At 43.8% G+C, this 24,660-nt stretch overlaps 1 protein-coding gene across 1 annotated transcript; it reads right to left on the reverse strand.

Moving 5' to 3' along the window:
* Positions 1 to 169: 169 nt before the first annotated feature.
* On the reverse strand, positions 170 to 20,901 carry TBC1D9B (TBC1 domain family member 9B). The gene is made up of 22 exons (XM_054389274.1): positions 20,784 to 20,901; positions 18,150 to 18,260; positions 15,142 to 15,260; positions 13,967 to 14,195; positions 13,094 to 13,352; positions 12,253 to 12,460; positions 11,922 to 12,128; positions 11,598 to 11,759; positions 10,895 to 11,045; positions 10,275 to 10,489; positions 9,444 to 9,561; positions 8,506 to 8,791; positions 7,714 to 7,843; positions 6,563 to 6,661; positions 5,664 to 5,732; positions 4,689 to 4,929; positions 4,263 to 4,328; positions 4,039 to 4,110; positions 3,584 to 3,634; positions 2,469 to 2,516; positions 1,934 to 2,040; positions 170 to 1,034 (listed from the first exon to the last, which is right to left on the reverse strand). The coding sequence occupies exons 1-22, from the start codon at positions 20,899 to 20,901 to the stop codon at positions 342 to 344; spliced, it is 3,759 nt and encodes a 1,252-aa protein (XP_054245249.1). The 3' UTR covers positions 170 to 341.
* Positions 20,902 to 24,660: the final 3,759 nt, after the last annotated feature.

Genomic DNA, 24,660 nt, shown 5'->3' on the forward strand with positions numbered 1-24,660 from the left:
GGAGCAGTTACTGTCTAAAATAAAACTTCATTAAAATAAAAGATAGCAAAAGGCAGGCATGCATAATTTATGGTGGTAATTCTATATGTCAGGGGCTATTAGGTTCTAATGGCTCTTGAGAATGTAAATCTAATTCTGTCAGCCAGAGTAGCCAAAGAAGCACCTACACAAACCAGTCACTGTCAGAAGCCCCTTATCGACTGCAATCTATTGTAATTGTGTAGTTACTGGTCTCTGATTAAATAAAAAAGAACCCCAAACACAAAGTACCAAACCATCCTGCCATCTGCAACATTACCTCCCTGGTTTATATCCTAAAGGCAATCCCTGCTTTTTTGAGTTCACCCTGACACCGAGGAAAGTTCATAGTCACTGGATGAACTGAACTGCCTCTCTACCTTCTTCTGATCTTTGATCTTTTGCAGAATGTTGACTTTTTTCTCAAAGTAGTTGACAAGGGCTGTTTCTGTCAGCATGGAAGCTAAGATCTGCTCAAAGGAGATCGACCAGTCAGTATCTATGGTATTGCCATACCTGGCAGCTGAACTGCTGCCTTCACAACCAACCAGCACCGTGTCATCTGCAATGTCCTCACACTGCAGAGAGCCTGTGCTGACCATGGAGTAGGAAGACATGGACATATCATCTTTGGTTTCATCATCTGATAGCAGCTGTAATGGAGAGCCTTGTACTTCCCCTGACCCATCTCCCAGAGTTTGGTTCTCCTGATGTGTTTTTTCAGGCTGCACATCTCTGCAGGTTTTGTCCTCATGGTCAGCTTGGGGTTGCTGCTCCACTGCTGAATTCTGACTCTGTTCAGATGTTGGCGACTCCTCTTCACTCACAGGATCTTGGGTGCTGTTTGCTTTGCAGTCCTCAGACTTCCTCATGGGTCTGTTGGAGAATTTTTTTCCAACCTCCCCAATTCGCAGAAGGAGGCTGGCTACAGTGGCAATTGCATGGTACAGCTCTTGCTCCACAGGGTCCTCGCTGAACATGTTGTAAAGAGTCTTGCATAACTCTATGAATTGTTCCTTTGAAAGATAAAACCAAATCAATCATACTTCTGCCTGAAAGAAGTTGACAGTGACAGATCACTGCATCGCAGACTATCTCTATCTATGTAAGGAACCCTTAAGGATCAAGTCTAACACCCTGCTCCTCACAGGACTACCCAAAACACAACTTAAGACCAAGAGCATTGTCCAGATTCTCCTGGAGATGAAGCAACAGGCACCACCCTGACCAACTCGTTATTTATCTGCCTCTGTAAGTGGCAACTTCTTGTATTAATTCAGAACAGCCCAAACCAGGCAAAATCTTCTCTCTGCCAAAGCAACTAAATGGAGACACAGCTAGGAACTGGACAGTGGTGGTGTTTTGATGACAGATCAGCAGAACACACATACGTTCACATCTGAGGCAACCTAAAGTTTTACTTCTGTCCTCTCTCTTGTGGTCAGCATCTAAACATTTGAAAACTGGTTTAAGTAGCACCCATAAAGGAAATTAGAGACAGAAAAGATCACACCAATCATCAGACTCTCTTTCCTGTAACCACATTCTTTGGTCTCCCCCAGGCAGCTGTAGCTGAAGGCAATGCAAAACAAACAAGAAAAAGAAAAAGCCAAATGAGGTTCTGTGACTGATTGGAAGCAAGCTGCTCTGGAGGGAAAACACAGACTGCAGGTCTTAAAAGAAAAATTAGTCTGAGAGGCAGAGAGAATCAAGTACATTTGACTGGTGGAAATAAAGCACTTTGTCCATGTCCACAGAACAATTCAACACAAACATGTGGAATTAGAGGCTTGTAAAGCTCACCAGACCAGCTGTCAATCTGCAGGTGCAGATCGAGTATGCTGGCAGAATGGCTGCACACAGTGATAAATTCCCCACTAAGCTGTCAGTCAGCTTATTCACATTCACTTCTTACCTGACTCATTTTGGGGAGATCTTTAATGGTTTCTTTCTTGGACTCTTTTTCCTTGGCCCACATTCTTAAGTAGTATCTATAGTCCTGTGGACTGGTGCCTTTCTCTTCTGCAAGGCAAGAACAGGCCACTACTGTCAGGTGGTTAATGGTTTCAGACTTAAAAAGTAAATGGTGTGGCAGCAGAAATCAGGCTGGAAGAAGCTTTAATTGACAGCTCAGGAAAGCTGCATTGTTTTCTGCTGGTTTAACTGATCCAGCTCAGTAGAGCAAAAAGCATAACACTACTGCATTAGCTTGACACCTCATAAATGAACTCTGTGAGTACCAAACATCCATTACAAAAGTTAGGATCTCAGTATGTGAAAGAGTCTGAGAAGTAAGGCACAAGAGAGATTTCTTTCCCAGCTCACATCCCACTTTACCTCTGTCCACAAGGGACACTTTGAAAGGTCCTCTCAATACAGCAAAGGACAATGAACTGCTGATAATAGGAAGGAGACAAGCCTAGAACATGGTCTGTTTATGATGAAATTACCTTTTTCTGGACCATTCTCATTTCTCCTTCCTTTATCTTCTTGGGTTTCTAAAAAATACAGAATTATAGAAGAATGATTCACAGCTGATTTTCAGCAATACAACACTGAAGAACATAAGACAACTCATATAGTAATTAAAATCATACAAGAATATATTTAATGGAAGGTAGATCTCACACTCCCTCATAATGGTTGGAAGAGAAAACAGAACAGGATGGAAGCAAAAGGCTGATGGGATAAACTGGATAAATAGCCACACTGAAAATGGGTTGAAAAGCTGAGGTAGAAGGCAGAACTCTTAAAATTCAGGGTGAAACAGATATTAAAGACACTTAGGCAATGTGATGGCTTAGAGACAAAAAAGTTATCCAAAGCAAGATAATGAATGGAAAAAACCCAAACCACTACTGAGCACGTAAATGACTAATATCTACACTCACCATTAGTCACTGAACTCATACTTTGGGAGCAATTTGCAGAGTCTAACTTCATAAACTTCACTTCTGGTTCCCTGTATTATCACTAGACTATATAAGAAGCCTTGGCTCAACTGAGACTGTTAAATTAGCCACCTAACAGCAAACACCACAACTACTCCTTATACCTACTCACTCAGATTTTTTTTTTTCTGGAGAACTATCACATTTAGCACAATTGACATACTTGGACCTCCTATTTGACAATCCCTAACATTGTATTTTAAGAAATACAGTAAATTAATCCACTAACAGTTTTGCAATTCAATAGCCTGGATCCTTATACCTTTAAATGAGAAAACTGTGAAGCAGGCACACAGGTATCATCTACCCAGGTCAGCAGGTCTAGCATCCCCCTGCCTCTGCTCTGAGCATATTTTCTCTTCACCAGTTTCTAGGGTGAGATAAATCTCACTGAAAGAAGATGGACAAAACCTAATTTGGCCAAGATTGAAACTCAATAGGTAGAATATAGTGAAAGGTATCCAATTACTTATAGCACTTTATTCGTAGTGGGAGTGTTATGAGAGAGGAGCTGCAGCAACAACTTCAGAGTATTTAAAATAGCACAGTGGTGCTGGCAGATGATATCAGCATTATGGCCATGCTCAATGCATGCACATAATTCAGGGACTGACCTTGAGATTCACAGTGCAGGCAGAAATCCAGCTCTGAGACAAAAGGAGATACTTGAGCAGCAGAAAAAGTGGTTGAGGGGACAAAATCCCAGATAAAACAGAAGAAAAGGCCAGACAGACAGACACAGGGAAAGAAACAAAAACAAAAAGAGAGACAATGAGACTTGCAAGAAAAAACTAAATCATGGTGGGAGACAGGTGCTGGTAAAAGCATGCTGCTCCTCCCCATCAGTCTATGGCTGTGCTTCAAAGCAGGCTGTGTCCTGCAAAAAATGGGTACTGAGGAGTTTATGCTCCAGACTTCTTTCCCACCATGCAGCAAAGACAGGAAAGTCAAACACACTGTCAGTCTTTAACATACTGCCACCATGAGACCATGCTCTGCACAAAATCACAGGGATTTATGCTGCAACTCCTGCCTAAACTGAGAGACAATGGCAGCAGTGTTGCATTACCTTCTGTTGTAACATCCTCTGTGAAGTAACTTGTGGCCTCCAAAGCAGACTCAGTCTCCTCTGGATTCAGAGCTGTATTTACAGAGAAGGAAATGTTAACACCTGTCAGCTAACTGAAGAGCAGTGTCACCCACTTCATTAGCAAAATTCATGAGGCATCTCTTTTTATTGCATGTCAGAACAGACATCCTCAATAGCAGCAGTATACAGAAGCACTCACTCACCAGGAGGCAGATGCAGTTTGTAGAGTACTTTGAGTTTTTCAGTGAGGTCACCATGGTACATCCCACCTGTGAAGAAAACAACCCAAAAGGTTAAGAAAAATTATACTTAGGATAAAGAATCACCTCCCGATCACAGGCTCAAAGCCTGAATGAGGCCACATGCAATGAGGAGACACTAACTGCACAAAGGCCTGTGCAGAAGCACTACAGAAATCCACAGCAAAGCTGCATCTTGTTGGTTTGCCACCCATTTCCCAAAACGGGAGACTGGTTGGCAGCAAATAGGCATCTTCTGTTCTGTCCAAGGCTTCTGTCACCCTCCCCTCATGACAGTGCAAATATCACCACCTCCTTTTAGTTCTCTGCTTGGAAAAGGACAGAAACACTTTTCCCCAATATTCCAAGATCTCCAAAGGCATCACTTACTCATCCCTGTCACAAACTCCTTGAAGTTAATGAGAGAATCCCTGTTCTCATCCAGAAGCCGGAACAAGCGCCCTGCCAGCACAGGGGTGTGTGCCCCACAGGACCAGGGGGTCAGGCTGATGAAGAGCTCTTTGAACTGCTCCATGTCTATGCGATACTGCTCCAGGTAGGGCAAGCTTTGATCCCGGCGGGCAGCTGCAGCACGATTATTCCCCCAGTAACAGCTCATCAGATACTTTGCCTTCGGAGGGAAAGGATGAACAGGTCAGCTTGCACCACACTACAACAACCCAGAGGAGTGGAGATGTTGTTATAGCTCAGGAATAGCATCAAGTAAGCAAAGATGAGACATTTCAGGACATATTGGTTATCTCCCCCACTACTGCCAGTGTTAGTTCACTGTATGAAATGGAGGAAGAGACACGGACTTCATGGAAAGCACAATCTTAAAGGAAACCATGATTCCAGGCTTGAATGACACAACAGTCGGGAACAGGTTTTAGAACTAAGCCTGTCTTTCCGAGTCTCTAGCACAGTGCAGCTCAGTTTTCAGTGGTGAATGCAGTTGGGTAACATCACTCTTTAAAACATAAATAGATTGACAAATAGAGGCAAAGCAGTTAAGTAATTCTGTCACAATTACAGAGCAAGTCAATGGCAAACTTAAAGAATAAAAATTGAGGTAGAGTCAATCCCATCTCCTGTTCTAAGTGCTGTGTGACATTCATTTCCACTGACTCCATAATCTCTTTCTGAATAATATCATTCAAATACAATCAATGTATTTTGGCCTTCTTTGAGGGGAGGAAATAAATCAATCCAGACAATAACAGAGCCAGTCATACTGGCATCATGTATAACAGAATGCCACATCTGTTTCTCATCAATTGGATTAAGAATCAAAGCAAAAATCACTGCTTCCCTTTCAACCTTTTTTGATATTTGTTCTCCCTCTTCCTCACTCCAGTGTCTTACCTTGAACACTACATAAAGTTCTTCTAGTTCTTCAATAGAGAAACCAATGTCACCAGACACAGCTCGAACCTAAGGTTAGGGACAAAACAGAGTGAGCAATTTATTTCCAAGCTTGAAAAATTAAATACGACTCATTGAAAAAAAACTCTGTGTAACATAGAGGAAAACAAGTGCAAGGAGATATGAGGCAGGACAGGAGGGAGAACCTCACCATTTTAATACTTCCCATTTTTATGGAATACAGGTCAGGAAGACAAGCAGAAACTGCTGACATATTGAGCAGCTAGAGAAATCACTGTGTTTATTTCCTGCTTGTGCAAAACTGACTGTGCAGATTATGCTGCCTCTCCCTCTTGTTTTTATCTTCATATGTTTGGCTCAGATGCATTGAAAAACAACAGCGAAAGAAACATGTGGTCGAGGTTCTGCACCTAGGACATGGGACATAAATGCAGCAGCTATGGACACTGGCCTTTGGCCATGAAGCCTGCTGTAGAATTCCCTAATGAACCAGCATACTTTCTAAGCAGCAGGAAAGTAATTATCTGCTGGCTGGCTTTTCTCAAAGATCCCAGGCAAGCACTAAACCAGACAGCACTAAGCAGTGGAGACTACTACAAGGCCTGCAAGTGTTTTTTATCTCTTTTATTGCCAAATATCTCATTCAATCACACCCTAGCACTTCCAATAGATTCTATTAGATTGACTAGAACCCCACATGAAGAAGAAAACTGAAAATCCATTATTCCAGCCAATAAAACCATTTTCTACATGAACTGCAATTCTTTTAAGTCACTTAAAACTGGGTTTGCTACAGCACAAACTTTCTGGATGCTGAAAGCAAAACATATTCCATAAATCTACCATTTGGTATGTCATTCAATCTGGGAGTCACATACCACACTCTTCTTGGCTGTATCCTCCAGAGACTGGATCACTTTCAGCCTTTGTTTAAAACGCATTTGTTCAATGTCATCTGCCTTCAGATTGCTAAATTTCTACAAGAAATGAAGCAGACCAGGTCAGCATCATCTCCTAAAGAAAGAACAACCTGTGTTCAATTACATGTTCTCCAACACGTGCACTGTCCCCTCAGAGATGATCTAAAACCCCTAGAAGCCTTTTACCAGCAGCAAGAAGATGAGAAAAAGCCCCTCTACTCCTATTAGGCTCTGTCCTGCAAGAAAAGTCATTCACAATTCATGAGAAACCCACCATCAGAGGTTTCTAAAGAACAGCAAAAAAAAGCATCAGTCAGGACTGACAGAAATACAGGTCCTGTGGCAGAGATAAGGGAACAGACAGGGTGCCACTCTTTCCAGTTCTGTTTTTTTCTAGGATTCAGCCAGAAACAGTGAAGTTAAGAGGCATTTCTACTGACTAGGTCAGACAAGTGTGGTGAAGCTGGTGACATTCTTTTAGAAAAGAAACAGAGGTGGCAGATTTGAAGAAATAAAATACCCAGAAAAATGCCTGCCTGTAAGCAACTGGAAAGGGACAGGATGAAATACAGGAGATAAAAAGGGAAATGAATTCCCATTTACTGCAGTGTAGCAGAGGAAAGCTGGCACACACCAGTTCTCTATTGCAACAACACTGGCATCACTCTTGGGTCACCTTCCCATTACTGTGATGTGGCTCACAGAACAGGATTCCAGTGCACATGAACCTGGATGATTCCATGTTTCTGCAGTACATCTCACTATTTTTATCCTGAATTTCCCTCCCCAACTCTCTGTTACTGACAATCTTCCAATACAAGTAAGAATGGAGACTTTTTTTGGCAAAGCAGGAAGAAATCTCCGCTAAGTTTTACTTATTTGTAGTCTTCATTTTAGTCTCCACTGGTGTTGGGGGAACTCTCTGGAATCTACAATAACCAACAGCATTAAGCTCTACTCGTACCAAACAGGTGGATTCCTGGCTTGAGCCTGCATTCCTTGAGCACCTCAAGCTACGAATGCTGTTCAAATTCTGCTGGCACACAGTAGAAGACTGGGTATTAGTAGAGAAAAAAATCTTTTGGGCAAAAACTAAGCCAGAACTTTACCTCATAGGATGTTTTGATGAGTTCAAAGATGTCGATTTCAAGTGGTGGGTCATCCCCACTGGTCAATAAGGCATGCAAGTGGGGAATAGGGGGAGAGATGCTCTGCCTGTTAACTACATTGTCCAAGTATCTGTGGGGAAAAAAAACAGAAAAGATGCAAGACTTCAGGATTAGCATCCACAAAAGGAAATAATATCCCAAACACATAATTCTCAACTTCTTTGTTATCATTAATCAAAACATGTAGGAAAATGTAATCTTGCCTAGCTAACTTGCAGTGTTACCCTCAATGTATTTGAAGTAAAGCTGATTTTCACCCTGTTTTGGGGCTATCTACTCTTCTTTTTAAAGTGGACTTCTAGTAATGTGAAAATCTTGCTGCACATATTAAAGATTCACATTTCAAACAAGAAAATCTTACATTTATTAGACTTGGGAGATATCTGCTTGACAGTTTTCTGTCTCTAGAAGGCGATTCCTGCCAGGATCTTTTCTTAAATATTAGATCAGAATTCCCCTGTGAATTTCAAATAAACAACCCTTCCGAGTTCAAATTCAGACTGAGACACAGGAATGCATTATGCAAACAATTCCAGAAATACAGGATTCCTCCATATTTAAGCCAAAACTTAATTTCAGCTGCTGTAGAAAGCAATAGCAAACCTCTCTGGAGCTCAAGTTTCATCCTAGAGTGTTATCTGTGACCTGCTATGTAATAGAATTAGGTAGAAAAGATGATGACTAAATGGCTACTATTACTATTCAGTTATAAATAAGAACAGTGAATGGTACCTGCCCAGAATAGTCATGGCTTCACCTTCATCACAGCACTGCAACAGCTTCTCCATGTTGGCATCAAGTATGGCCAACGACACCTGCAACATGAACTTGATTCCCTCATAGAAAAAACAGTCGACGATCACCACGGCACTCTCAAAGGGCATCACGCTGAGAAAGAGAGTGAGAAACCAGGAAAGGGATATGGTGGAAATCACTCCTAGGTCCTGCATCTTCTCTGACAGCTGTGGAAGATACTCTCGTGTAAGTTCTTCAAAAATGCCTTGGTCCACCAGTGCACCTGGGAAAACAAACAAACAACAATGGCAAAACAAAAAGTGGTACTGTGGTGGTACTATAGGCAGGCTAATCAATCCTTAAACAACACTGTGAGTTCACTTTCATTTCATGTAAGCCTCTTAACAACAGAAATCACAGATTTATTTAGGTATGTTCCCTTTTTTTTAATAAAAACAACATATTTAGTTAGTCATTATTCCTGCCCTGTGGAGCATGCAGAAGCAGAATCTCTCATTGATCTGTGCATTCTCCCTGAAAGGAGAGGTGGAGGCCCCCTGATCTTAGGGTATTTATATCAAGCTTTAAAAACCCATGAAGAGGTGATTTCACTAACCCTTCCTGGGAGCCTATTCCAAAGATTTAACACATCAGTCAGATGGGTAAAAAATAACCCATAACTGTCTTCCAGATATGTCTCCTTACTGCTAATGATCCCTCCTGCTACTACAAGGCAGTACTACTGCCTTGGCAGCCTGCAGTCTGTCTTCCTCTGTCTCCAACACACACCTGCAGCTTTAAAGGGGACAGGATTGTACTTCATCTTTAAAATGCATCACATTTAATTCATTCTAAACAACAAAACGTTCCTGAGAGATGCTGGTGTAACTGTAGCTGAAAACCCAGGCTCTGGCATGAATCTGACAAAGACTCACCCACTACTCTTGTGTTGTAGTAATCTGGCAACATCCGCTCACATAAAGCCACCAGGAGCCAGAAAGCCTCTTCCTCATTGCAGTACAGCAACAGCACCGAGGTGACAATGTTCATGGCCTATGAGCCAGCAGAGTCACATACACAGACACAGGAGAAAAATATGAAGATGTTAAAGAAAACAGACTGGCTAAACTTAAAAAGTATGAATACAGCAAAAGTGTCACTAAGAGTCACGTCCATTTCCAGCTTTTACTGGTATCTAAGTCATGAGATGACCTTGAGACAATTCACCTTCCTGTTTCAGTTCCTCTGTTTGTGAGGCATCAAAACATATAACTGCTTTTTGTCAAAACTAAGTAAAATTTTCAGTTTTCATAAGAAGCTTTGTGACGGTTTGGTGATTACAGAACAACATAATGAGAACTTCTAACACAAGAGCAGTACCCCAAATGAATCTGAATCTCCACTGCCTTGTTTCACAAAGCAGCAACTGGCTTTGTTTTCAATATGCTGCCCACAAGCATCATCAGTTACTTGATTTAATGGCTCTTTTCAATGAAACCAGAAGATATTTTTTAATGAACTAGGGAAAGCTCTAGCAGGAAAACACAACTGTGTCATCATATCCAACAGAAATACACAAGGTCTATTTAAATGCTGTATCCAAAGGGTAATTAAAAGACCTTGCATCATAACCACTGCTCTCCTACTCACACTATCATGTGGGCAGTGTGAAGGAAAAGCTTCAAATGGAACAAAAAACTACAGAGAAAGTTCAAGTTAATCATGGTCACTGTGTAGGACTAACAAGTGTAAGACTTGTTTCTTACCTGACAGTAGCCAATTGTTGGGTTCCTGAATGCGTAAGCTGTTAAGACTCTCCGGAGGGCAGCAATTCCCAGCTCATTCTGGAAGGCAGGATGTTCTGGCATGGAACGGTGCAGATCCCTCTCAATTTCCTCTGTAGCAAGATTGTACTTTCCCATTGACTTTTCCACCAGATCTGCATAGTAACCGGGATGAGTCACCATCTCGTTCCAGGCCCCTGTAAGGACAAACAAACACTGCTCCACCTCTTGAGCTTTGGAATACAGATTTCATGCCTGCAGTTTCAGAGACGAGGCAGCCAGGAAGCATGAGGTGAACTCATCAACTACAAATAGATGTAAAAGTACAGTAACAAGCTTACTGTTAAATCATCATGTTTGAGTCTAGGCCGCAATGCTGGAGTGCAGACAAAAGAGGCCAAAGAGCTACTAGGCTCATAAAGAAAGTTCTCTCAGGAACAGGATCACTGCATTTTTGGCAAAACCACCATGAAACCTCCATTCAGGTGGAGTTAACTTGTGATTAATTCTTCTGAAACGAGCTAAGATTTAAAACTTTTCATTTGAGATGTGCAGAAAGCTTATTCCTGCTAGCTGTCAAAGTATCCAGCACAACATCCTACCTGAGAAAAGGAGCCACAGCTCTCCACGCAGGCTCTCTGGGATTCCTTTCTGCACCAGCTCCCTGGTCTTAGCAGTGCGATACATGCACATCCCTCGCCCGTATTCAAAGAAATGAATGTTCCAAGACTCTTCCTTCATCTTCTCCTTTGCCTTCACAGGAACAAACATGGCCATTTTAGGAGACTAATGTATTTTTATGTTTGTAAGACGGGAGATTTGTAGGTATACTCAGGCCTACACTCACAAGGGGCATTATCACATTTACACCATTTCTTCTTCCTGCTGAAGGAAAGGGTTTATGCTCATCTACACTGCTCTGAACCAGTTCTGAGCTTGCTTGAGGTCAGGTCTTTATAGTGCTAACAAGGGCTGTGCAACAGCATACATCTTGCAGATCTCTATACACAGAACCATGGCCTAAGACAATTAACTAGCAAGCAGAGGTATCAGTATTCTGCTTTCTTGATCTGAAGAAAAGCAGTTCAGAAATGTGAATTTACATTCCTGAAGCACAGCAACATTAATTTCTCAGCTTCTAATCAAGTCTCTCTGTACTGATAAAGTAAGGTGACTGTCAGGTTACATCTATGCAGGAGCATCACTGTGACAGACAGCAGGAGTGACCAGGGATAAGTATTGGAGCAAGGATAGGAAATCTGCAGTCTACTGCAAACTATTTAATTAAGTTAAAATTTTATTTACCCCTTTGGGTCCTGAGAGCTCCTCAGAGTTTCTTCTGAACAGTTTAAGCAGTCCCTGTGAGGCTGTTGGCACTTCCCCAGCACTAAAGTTGACAGGTCGATTGCTGAGAGCAGATGTGGGGCTAACCGCAAGTGGACTGCTGGAAGGCAGCTCTGGAACCTCCTGAAGAACAGAAAGTAGCACACCTCAGTTCAGGAAGCCTCCCTCTCTGCTAAGTGTCTAACAAAGGGACAGCATTTGCTGGTAACGAGCATTGTTAACACACTGTAAGAGGTATTACTCTGAAGAGTTGACAAATGCTCCTCCCAGCTACTTCCTTAGTACCTCGCAACCAGGATCAGCAGAACTCCACTTCCATTCCCTCTCGAACGGTTTCTTGGATGGTGTTCTCTGCAAGAAGTCAGAGATCCTCTGTACCAAGAAATCTCGGTCTTTCAGATTGGCAAAGAAGAATGTCATTTTACTTTTAGTGCTGATGGACAGGGGGCTGGGCAAGACACTGGAACTATCTGCTTTCTCGACTATTGTCACCTAGAAGAGAGAGACAAGGGCTGTCTGGATCTGGCAGGCTCCCCATTATCTACAGAGCACTGCACAAGAGACAGCAAAGACCAGAAAGGTCTGTAGACTTAATAGACAGCTAAGACATCCCCACCTCTCTGAGAGGAATGATGAGATGACAGGCCTCCTCAGCCTTGCTGGCAAAGCAGATGTAATTGTTGGAAACAAACATCTGGCCAGGAATATGCATCTTGTTGAATGGTGTCCACAAAGTACAGTCTGTATGCCCATCCAGGCATTCATCCTTGGGCAGCCGGAAAGTGGCACGGTAGCACTCATTTTTGGCTCGAGCATCCAGGTCTCTGGGGAAAAGAGTAGCCCCCAGAGGTTTTCCTCACTTGTAAAACCGCATCCAACACTAATGTGAAGTGTTCATCCCAATCACAACCCCTTCAGACTGTGCTATTAGTATTAATTTCTCTAAGGTGCCACCCCTTATCTGACTCCTCTTTCAGCCTTCGTACATGCCTCACAGGCAAGGCACATCCTGCAATATGAGATAAAACATGCAGCTGCATCTGTGAAACTTCAGTGTTGCACCAGAGCCTGAACCTGCAGAGAACAGCCCCCAGTGGGAGGATTTATTCCAATACAAACCTATTATTACTTTTTATAATAAAAATCTTCAACTTCAGACAAAGGGGCTGATGTATTTTCTTTATTTCACTTTTTCTTTTAAACAGGATTTTCAACAGTTTCTAGTTGAAAATTCTTTCTAACAGTGCCTAGTCATGCATGAGAAGATGTGAGGGTGTGTGTGAATCCAGTATCAATTTGAAATGGAAATAGAAAAGAATAGGCAGAGGGTTAGTGACTGAAATACGTGATGCACTGAGTGAGAAAATTCCGGTGGCACCTGGGAGCTACACAGTAATGCAGATTTATTATTATAATCCCATTCTCTGCCTTCTCTTCTGACTGCTGGGAACAAATACCTTTTTAATGCAGAGATGTTCTTAAGAGGCTTCCTGGGCTTCGGGAGAGACTTGTCCTGTAGGAAGCTCTCATTATCCAGCAGCTGCCGCATAGCAATGTTAGCCAACTGCTCCATCAGCTTGAAAGTCTCGTTGATGTTGAGAAACATAGAAAAATAAAGTTCATTGTCCCTTGTGCTCACTTTAATGCACTCAGGGAACAGCAGTGTAGCATTTTTTTCTAGCTGGGTTACGTCCACCCACTGGATCACCAGTGTAACTGGGGAAAAAATGAATAAATCAAAGACTACTATTACAATTTGAGGCAAAACAACAATCAGAGATGATTGTAAGCTCTCAGTGTACCAGCATTTCCCCCCTCTTACATGTGGACAGTTCTTTTCTTCCTACTTTTACTGGGTTCTCAAAAAATACTTGGAAATAATCTATATGATTAACTAAACTAGAAATAATGCAGTTCCAAAGGAACTATCTCCCATCCAGCAAATGCTTTCAACTACAATTACTCAAGTTTTCATTCTTCCTTTCCAGCATATTAGCTTTTAACTTGGGAGTTCAAGCTTTGTAAATACTGAGTCCTGGCAGGGGTTCCACATAAAACTCAACAAGGTAAAAATATTGCTTGATTCTCTCATCCAATCAAAGTGAAACTTTATTTGTAGAGTGTAAGCAATGTTTTGAAAAATGACTCAGGCAATCAGTCTAAACATAACTGAAGTGCCTGTGAGAGCAAGGACTGGTCTATGTATTGAGCTAGAGCTCAGTAAAAGGAATAAACCTGTCACCTTAAAAAAAAAAAATCACTCAGAAGATCAATTGCATCAAAAAGATCATGGGAAACAGCAGAAAAACGACAGCAGGCTTGTAACTCACCCTCTTTGCCCAGCAGGAAGGAGTAGAAACAGAGGTGATTGACAGTGAGGTACAGCCAACCCTGCCTGGGCACACGTCCCTTCCAATAGCTGCAGGAGTAGTAATTGACCAACTTCTCCACCTCGGGCATCCCGAACTGCTTCCTCATCTTCAGCTCAGCCTCTTTGAATTTACCTGGATCCTCTTCACTCTGGGGCTGCTCGTTCTTGTTCTCTTCAGCAATAATTCCCTGAAAGGACATGGGAGGAGAGAGAGAAGAAATGGAAGGGAACATGCCTGCTGACAGACATAATATACCTCAAAAGGTCACAGCAGCAATCCAGAAGACAGAAAGAAGAAGCACGACTCAGCAGTTATCATTTCTCCTGTCACATTTCAGAAAGAGCAGAGACATGCAGAAAGAGCAGTCAGATAGTCTGGGAGTCTATGATCTGGACACTTGAAGTATGCATTCATGTTTAAGGTTTGACTGTGTTTCCCACAACTGGTAACACTTTGAACACCCTGTAGGAGAACTGGAGTCTATTTTCATTTGCAAACACGCTTCTTCGACAGGAAGAAGATCATCTGCCAGGAAGGGCACAACTCGGCAGTCTGTCAGAATCTGACAGCAGTACTGCAAAAGCCTCCAACTGCTGCTGTTGAATAAAACCTTGTATTTATAAGTTTTTACTCTGGAGGATTCATGGGTTGTGTTAACTGCTCAAGAAGCAGACTCCTGTCTGGCTCAGAAGTGAAGAGAAGATGGGGAGCAGTTCCTTTACAACCCAGGTGCCCTTTAGACCACTGCAGTAGGGCAAGGACATTGCTTGCAAACTCAAATGCTCTCTCCTGTATTTGATGCCAGATGAACCCTTCTTAAACATTCTCTCTGCAGCAAGGATTTCCAAAAGGTATTATATTCTAATTGGTAGGAGCATCCTCAGCAGGCTGTTCCTTGAGATCTACTGCTCATTACCTTTTCCCCACCAAATACCTTTGTTCGATGTTATGACTGTAACATGATGCTGACAATACTGTATGCATTCCACAATTCCCAATGTATGTATGTCTGAAGAGGGAGCAGAGAGAAGTTTTGCAGTGGAGCCCTTGCTCTCTGCCTCTCAAGATTCTCAAAACTACCTCCCCATTCTGTCTCACGATGTGCAAGTCCCTCAGGGAAACATGTCACTTACGTGTATTTTGCCCTTGACAAAGGTGGTGATATCTTCTTCATTATCAAAGATGGATAGAGTCTGCAGTAAGTTATTCTCCAGCCACTCCCAATGCTTTGTGATCTCTTTACGAGATGATCCTAATTGAAGAGGTGAAAAATGGTAGGAAAAGAGAAGAAAAAAAAAGAAATTAGAACAAGGTCTTTTCTCCTCCACGCTGACAGCAAGAAACTAATAATTACCAAACAGTGATGAAGATAAATCAAACACTCCAGTTGTATACAAGTCAAGTACGTTTTAGATACACCAACATTATGTTTCTCATGAAGTCTCCACTGGCACCAGGGATAATCAGCACACTCCCAACAGATCATCCTCATTGCCACTGTACAACAAATACAGCTTTTCCCCCCCCCAGGCAAAAAAGCATTTTTTATGTTTCAGACCAGAGATACTCTTTAATTTCTTGTATTCTAGAATAAAAATAATCAACTTTCAGAAGGACCTTGAAATTTCAGAACAACTGAACTTTTTAAACCTACAAAGAGGTTCCCTTTTCCACAGGCATGCAATTCCAAAAGAGAATGAAATCAAAATATTCATGTCAGAAAGTTCTTTGCTTTCTCAAATAAAAACTTCTCAGCACACTTTCTATCAGTTAGTTGTCTTTAACCATATAGTGTACAACATCACTGTACAACCAGTTTAAAGAGCTTCTCATATGAAGCTGCCTGAGTTGCCATTAGTTATTTTAAAGGTTTGTTTGCTAAGAGATTTCTCCTCTCTATTGAGGTCTATCACTATATTCTTGTTGACATTAAAAAATGCCAAAGAAAAAAACCATAACGGCAATTAATTTAACAGGATAAGAAACATTGCTATATGCAGACAAAAAGCAAGAAATCTGTCTAAATGCAAGGCTAAGTTTCTCTTTGCCACATTCCAGTAAATTTAACTTCTGAAGTTTCATACCAAAGCAGTGGGGTATCTAAAAATGCTAACAGCATGCCTCCCACTACTCAATTTCTCTGCTCCTCGGTGTGCTTAATGATGGAAGAGAAGAAAGAAGTGAATGCAAGCAGTTCCCTAAAGCTATTGCTCTGACTTTCTTTTTCTAGAGGCAGCTTCTAGTCTCCAGGTATTTGTAGCTGGACACCTAACCACAAAACCCAATGCCAGCTAGTCTGTGGTTTCATAAGCAAAAATAAATCCAGGACCTGAAACCAAAAACTAGCAGCAAGTAAGCTGCCCTGTCTCAAACGACTGCAGGGCCAGGAACTGGAGTTTGTGTGTAGAGCCCAACGGATGCAACAAGAGGTACTTCTTCTTTTGCCTCTGTGTGTAAGTTTACTTGCCATCTATCCTACTTATCTCACAATGATTTTAAAGCAAAAAATGATTTTGAGTTATACAAAATGGCTTATGTTCAGGGCACAGAATTATGAGTTATATGATGCTTTGGTTGTGGAAAACCCCCACAGGTCCAGCAACAATGGCAGGGGAATAAAGTCTGCATTTTGTTTTTGTTTCATGAGCTGCATCTCTCTGCAAGTGACAGCAGAGAAATTGCTAAAATTAGCCAGGCCTCAATAATTGATGTCTTTGTAAGAACAACATTAGAATGACATTATAATGAAGGAGTGAAATTCTGCAATTCTGACAAAGGGAGTTGTAAGAACAAAGTGCTGAAAGGCCGAAGCTGCATGCACCACCAGAATGCTACTAAGTATATTTACACCTGATAAAGTGTCAATAAAAGAGATGCATTTTTCAGCTAGATAGCAACATACATTTTATAACTGTGAATGAATTCCACCATTCTTACTTGCACAGTAAAATGAGAACCAAAATACTTTGGATGCAGACAATGTATTTACTCCAGTGTAACAATTTATCAAGCTGCCTTCAGTTGATACACAGCCTGTCTGATTTTACCATACTCCATTACTTAAATGTAACTGAGATACAGAGGATCAACTAAAACACTCCTGAGTGTGTGTAGAAATAACACACTCATCAAGGGTCAGGGTACCACAAAACTTCAGGTTTGCACTGTATGCAGCCACTAAATATTTCTGTTTTTTTCTATGCAGTTTCTGGCCTCTCATTTTGGTCTCTTGTCTTTCTCTATGCCTCAACCTTCCCCAGAAGGGAAACAGTTTCTGTCAAACACAGCAACTTAGAAACCTCTCTTCTGGAGAGTTTAAGTAGCTCTGCAAAGGAGAATGCTGTGTTGGCTGCCTGGGGAGAAGAGGGGAACAGGGAAAACAAGACGCTGATCTGTGTGCTTAGCATATGATTACCTCATGCTCAGATTTCATGTCTCAGCCACAAAGTGAGAAGTGAAGATTCTGAGCAGAAACAACATTTGTCTAACAAATATCTCTTTAGCAACCAGTAGGACCTTAATCAGTGTTCACCACTAGACATCAGAAGGTTGTACCACAATATTTTAGTGTAGCAGTCCCACTCCTCAAGTAAAAGAGGCCAAGGAAACTTGATGCTTTAAAGAAACATTACTGTAGTTATTTTACAGCTGTAGTGCATCTCTCCATGTGTTACAGGCCAGAATGACCAGAAAAAAAAGAAAAAAAAAATAGTGGATCCAGACAGTAAAGAGATTCCCCAAAGACTGTTTGGTACCTTGAATGACCTTACATGTTCCCCTCTTGCACCTTGTTCATAGTAAGCAGGTTTTGGCACAACAGCTGTTGCCCTACAGCAATCTTATCATCATGTTTTTATTCTCTGAACAACCTCAATGTGATCTTGCAAACATACACCTTGGAAAAAAGAAAATTTGCAACATCTGCTTTCTGTGGAAGTTTTTACAGTTTTGAGTTCCTAAACTACAGTTTAAACAACACTGGGGAGTTTTGTATTTCTGACATCTTCCACTAGCCCCCCAGACACCCTAGAGTTCCCTGGGCAGTCACAGGATATTACTGTGTAGGATAACCTATCATCTGAACCAGAAAGACAAGAGTGACACAAATCCAGCTCCCAACAAGAGTCACATCAATACACACCACATGCCACTGCCCAATACACTTGAGAGTCCTGAGTCTGGTGCAGAATACGGTATGGGGCAACTCTGGCACTGGAATCCAAAACCACGTCTAATGTTCCCACAAGAAGACCTAGGAAGCAGAGAGAGAGAAATTAAACAATGCAATCCCAAAGCAAAGAATTGGGTTAAGCAAAAATACAGGATCAATGCTACAGAAGGATGCTGATGCTCGTATTAGCTGTGTCGCGATGGAAAAGTAGTGGCTCTTGGTTGAGAAATTGGAGACTTGCAGAGTCCCTGTGTCACCTATAACCCAACTACAGCTAGTCCCACTGGTAATGGATAAAGTTTAGATGGCAATTAAATCTCACTAAACCTCATTACAAGCCTTTGCCTTCCTAGGAGAGTTTTCTAATAAAAGTGAAATGTGTTTTCCTCTGTGGGGTTTCTGTTGCTAACAGTGATTTTTAAACCTACTAAACTGAAACACAGAAGAGTTTTCAAAGCTCAGTCTTTCAAGCATCACCTATGCAAACAGTCTCTAAAATACCTCATCCAAATGGGAACAAGTAGCTCTAGAAAAACTGGTACTCACAGGCTCCACTGATGTTTCTATAAGTACTTTGATTAAACAAAGAAAGAAGGCAGAGAACTAAAATTTCTTAACACAGAAGTTAAACCAGTTTTCTTATGCTGTTAATAAACCAGCAGGCACTTCAGAATAAATGCTGACAGCCACCAGACTTTGTAAAGCAAATCCATTTATTCCTATGATGTCTATTTCCTGGATAAATCAAATATCTAAGATGACACTTAGTTGTTCTACATAATACACTAAGAGTATCTTTAATGAAAAATGATTTTGTAACATCCTCATGATTAAAAGTTTTCTAACATTAAAACCTGGAGAGGGCAGATGGTTGCACCTCTGGACCACTATCTGGGAGGCCTGGGCTCAACTCCCTGCTCTCCTCCCCATGGTTTGGGTAGGTCTGAGCAGACTGTACTCATCCATATCTCATTAATTATCACGAAACATGTTACTTCCTCCCATTTATCTCTCTTGATTATCCAAAAGTAACAGATGAGGATTATATTACTGGTCATACTTCAAGAGAAACACCATCCCTAGCAAGCTCACCTGGTAACCCTTCAACCAAATATCTATGTACCCAGAACAGCAGGATCTCAGGTTTGCCTCCAGGTTTCTTGTGTACAGTTTTAGGCAAGATACAGATTTAAAAGTCAGTTAGAATACTTCCTCTAACAATGATCAATGTCTCAAATATTAACATATGGCCTGGCAACAAGAACCTGAGTACAGCACCTTTCCATCTTGGCTTAACATTTATGTTCTCTTTTAAAATATCAGCTTGCAGTTGTACAACTCCTTTAACATGTAGGAGCTCTGCAGAAGACTCTCTCAATGAGCTAAACTAGCTCAAGAAGTAAACTGGCTCAAAGCTTTGACCATTTAACAACAGCTCAACTGAAATGTTTCCAGGATAGTACCAGGTATCATTTCTTCTTGTAAAACCTCAGGAAATTCCAGACTACGATTCTATGCCTGGATACAAAACTATGCAAGTAAATTATGTTATGTAAAACAGAGCAATTCAAAACCATTTTGAACACTGAAAAAATTAAGTATGCAAAGAATGTTTATCAGCTGTGCCAGTTCTGTAGTTAGTATATTTGGTTAACAGACCTAGTACCTGAAACTAGCCCCGTGCACAATGCACAAATGCAAAAAGCACGTTTTTGACATTCACTCAGCTGTGTAATTTTGCACATGAAGGGGGCGTTTTAAACGCGAGACGATTTTTGTTGTTGTTGTTGTTAACATTGTGCCTTAGTCACAGCTGTGTTATTTTAACAGCTTGTCACCAAACGTGGCTATCAGGCAGACGCACACAAGGGTAGTTTTCACTGTGCTGCACCCACACAACCTCACCCCCAGCTCGAGCATGGCACAGTTTTCATACAGATAGTAATTAAAAACTACGTCTCACTGTCATCCTCTACATGTTGAAAAAACACACACAAGACACCAAGAAGACACCTGAATAACCCAGGGCAACACGCGTATGGCAAAGAAGCCATTTTCGGCACGGGAAGATCATCTCAGCCACCCCGGTACAGTTACTTGTCCTCCGTGTGCAGCAGCACCGCCTGACCGCAAGCACCCCCGCGCAGTGCCAGCGCTGCACAGACTCAGCCGGGAGGCTGCAGGCTCGGCTCCGGGCACCCCGAACTGACGGGGCCTGGCAGACGGGGGAGGATGGGGCAAGGCGCGGGCACATTGGCGACTGGGGCCGCCCAGGCGGCGGGAGGCTCTGCGGGGTTTACACAGCGAGAGGGAGGAAAGGAAGAACGGGCTGACCCCAGCCAGCGGGGCCTGCATCTCTCCCCGCAAGCTCCAGCCCCGCAGCCGCCGCCGTACCGAGGCGGGCAGCTCCCGCCCCACCTTAACGGGATTCGCGACACGGTCCTGGGCTGGTCACTCAGCCCTTCCCTGGGCCGAGCCGGTCCTGCGGGAACATGGCAGCGGAGCAGGAGTGTTGTCGCCCCCCCCTCCCGCTGCTCGCGCAGCGCCAGAGCCGGCCCCGAGGCGGCCGGGCCGGAGCCTCCCCTCAGCCCCGCCGCGCCTCACCCGTGAGGCCGCCCCCTTTGCCGTGTCCCCGCCGGCGCTGGAGCAAGAAGAAGGGGTTGGCTCGCTCCGTGACCCACAGCGCGCCGGCCAGCAGCACCTCCTCAGGCCCCAGCCACATCGTGGCGGGGCAGCCGCGCTGGAGCAGAGCGGCTCGGCGGGGCTGGGGCCCGGCGGGAGCTGGAAGGCGGCGCCGGGGGAGCGGCAGGGCCGCGCCTGCGCCCACGGCGCCCTCTAGCGGCCTGGCGCCCTCACGGCAGGGAGGAGGTGCCAGGCTGCTAGAGGTCGCGGGAGGGAGGGCCGCGCTCCGCCGGAGAAGGGATCCTCGGTTCCAGTCCCGCTTCTCGAAGGGCGTCCAGTGCCACCTCACTGTACCGTCCGTGGTGGGCAGTTCGGGGTCCCCTTCTCTGCCTATCGGTGGCACCCTCCACTGAAAAGCCAGGGAAGCTTGAATATGGCATTGCTTGTGCTTATGTAGTAAAACATCAGGCAAATGAGGCATCATAAACTGCTTTGGGTTGGAAGGGACCTTTAAAGGTCATCCAGCCCAGCTCCCCTGCAGTCAGCAGGCACAGGTTCAACTAGAGCTCCAAACAACCTGACCTGGAATGGTTCCAGGGGTGGGACATCTCCCACCTTGCCAGTGTCTCACCACCTTCAGCATAAACCATTTCTTACCTGTATGCAGTCTAAATCTCTCTTTTTTTCTTGCCTTCCTGTGCAGCCCTGTAGGAGCCATGGAAGCTGCCACTAACTAAGATGATTATTTAAATGCTCCCTTCCACTGTCCATGCAATCATTTATTGGCAGGGAGCTCCCAGTGCAGCTTTGCAGGGGGCTACAGCCTCCTCCAGTCTTCAGCCCTCCACCCAGTGAGGGCATGTCCAGCTCTCCTACCCAAGCTGGCAATGCTTTCACCTTCCTTTTGGAGAGCTGGGAATTCATTTACTCTTTTTGGCGTGAAGCACATGCACCTCCAGCATCTCAGCCTCAGCAAGCCAGCCCTCACCCTGCCAGGATGGGGTGGGGATCCCCAGCATCACCCTCTTGGCAGCCAGCTTCATTTTGAGCCTCATTTTGGGGCTTTGGAGCCCACGCGAGACTTGTGATCGAGTCCAAGGTCAATCTTTGTAGCAAACAGGAGAGCAGGAGATGTGGTTTCTTCTCATCTCTTGGCAGCAGAGCAGCTTCCCAAATTCTTGCTTTAATGACCATTAGAGAGTCTCCCTGCAAACTCTTTAATGACCATTAGAGAGTCTCCCTGCAAACTCTGAACAGCAGAAAATGTTGACATTTATTCTCTCTGTGCTTATTGCCCAGCTCCTGGGAAAGCGGGAATGTTGTGTTTTCGTTAGGCTCTGAATCCTTTAACCCTGGGGTGATCCATCTTCTGTGTTAGTGCAGTGCCCTAATCCCAGCTGGAGCATTTGTACATCACTGTAATAAAAATATTTATCAGCTGGCTGAGCTTTCAGGGCTCACCCTGATTGGCAGCTGTTTGGCAGCAGCACACTGGTTTCCAAAGGTTGGGATGTGCTGCAGGAAGGGTCTGAGCACTGCTGCCGAAGGATCCTTCTCTGTGTTACCATTCCTGCCCCTGCTCGCTGTGTGCCATCTCACAGGTGGCAAACGCTGTGGTGAGGTGGATTAGTGCCTGCTGTCTGCTCATAAGCCACTTTGAATCATCTGGCCTTTAATGGCCTGAGATTGCTGGGCACTAGTATAGCAAAGTAAAACATCATTTACTGCAGAGTGGGAAAAGTGCTCTCTGAAAATGGATCTTTTGGCAATATTGCTCCACACTGTCCTCTAAGATACATACTTAAGAAATATAGGAGGCACTGGAGCTGTGGGATCAGAATCACACCACTGTGGAGGTCAGAAGAGACCTCTGAGATCACATCCAACTTCTCGCCTAGAGCTTGCAGTCCCACGGCTACTGCTAAACCACATCCCTCAGTGCCACAACCATGCACCTTTTAAATACCTTCATGGATGGCGACTCCACCACCTCCTTGGGCAGCTTGTTCCAGTGCCTGAGAACCCTTTCTGAGAAGAATTTTTTCCTAATATGTCCCAAGAAGTTTTTCCTGAACCTCCCTTGGCACAACTCGAGGCCATTTCCTCAGCTGATGCTGTCCTCCCCCTGTATTTTCAGAGACCAAGCTCACGAGCTGTGTATTTTTAAATTACTTTTATTGAAATGTAGTACATTAGCAAACCCTAACTGGTTGGTATACACTACTAACATATTGGCATATACCACGTCAACTACAATACAGTGTTGCTATACTTACATCAAAACACGTCAAGGAGTTCTGCTGCTGTCAAGCTACAAGTTCCCAAAGGCTGGCAAGATCTGACTGTCAAGAGGGCACCACACTGCCCATGCCCCCACAGAGTCCCTTCAGCCAGACCCCTCTTTGCTGATGGCCTTTTCAGGCTTCATGGTCACACCAGTGGGGGCCACCTTGCAGCAAGGCAGTTGCAACAGACTTCTCAATTTGCATGCAGGCAAACTGGGGGTTTGTTGCTTGCTGCAGCCTCCCAAGCCCCAGGGCTGGGGTGTCCCCTCTCTGCTGGGACAAAATGTCCCCATTTTGGTGGATTCTGTGCATAGTTAGCCATGGCCTGGAGCAGGTGATCCTGAAGAGGCACAGTCGTACAGGGAAGCTGTTAGCATCTAACATTGACTTGCCAGCTGCAGCAGGGCTGACTGGATAGGCAGAAGAGTGATGCTGTGGCTCAGTTTGCTCAGAGAGGTTACTCTCCTGGTGAGGCAGCTCTTACCACTGCTGGGAGTTGAATTTAGACATATGGGGTAAAAAAGTCTACATGCTGATGAGGTGGCAACCAAGAAGGCTTCTTTTTCACACAGCACCTTCCAGTGCAATCACGAAGTGAGCCCAGCTGGGCAACACCCTGGGACACTGCCTTGCTGGCTGGGATGCAGTGACTGCCCCAACAGAGGCTTTGCTTTAATGGACCCCAATGTCCCTGCTGAACTTTCCTGGCTTGAAGGCAGCAAAGAGCTTTCAACTTTGTTTTCAAGCCCAGGGTTTCCCGTGCTGGAGCATGGCAGGGTTGCTGAGCTGTTTTCTGTAAGATCCTCAGTAACGCAGCCCATGTAGGTGCCAAGGCTGTGGGCAGACACAGCCTTTACTGCCTGAGACAGCCAGAGGGTGTTACAGACCCAGGAGATTCAGAGCAAATCCAGTGATGTGGCACCACAACCACAACCCAGTAGAGCTGCTCTCCTAGGAATTAACAGCTCTCGTCCCCCTGAGGGGTTCAGGCAGCTGAAGACCAAATTAAAGCCAAGCAAAGGTGAGCCCCGTGGGAAGCAGCAAAATAACAGGCAAATGGCACAGCAGATGCACATAGCTGAGCTCAGGGCAAAGATTAAAAAGCTTCTTGCTCCTGAGGGGACTGGGTACAGCAAGCTGGGGGTGGCTGCAAGTGGAGAAGGGAATAGACTGAGGGAATCTCCACCTGTATATGTCCTGCAGATTTTGGGGCTGCAACCCCCACCTCCTAGCTGTATGACACTAGCTCATGTTATACCTCAGCTTTGCAAGGAAATCACTCTAAACAGCTTCAACTTTCAATAAAACCCTAGGTACTTCTTACTTTGCAGGAATATTAACACTGAATTATGAACTCTTTAGGGAAAAGACTATTTTTGGGCAATACCTTAAACCACAGAGTTCCCCATGCCCAGAGACCCTGGACATTATTGCCATAAAAAGAATAAATGTTCAGACATTATTGCACAACCAACACATCCATCTCTGTTCATCTGGGCATCTCCATGAGGCTAGTGGGCTGAGGAGAGCAAGGATGCTCCATGCAGGGATCCACAGAATGAGCATCCCACAAC

The sequence above is a fragment of the Indicator indicator genome, chromosome 18 (assembly GCF_027791375.1).
Source record: "Indicator indicator isolate 239-I01 chromosome 18, UM_Iind_1.1, whole genome shotgun sequence".
Lineage (NCBI taxonomy): Eukaryota > Metazoa > Chordata > Aves > Piciformes > Indicatoridae > Indicator > Indicator indicator.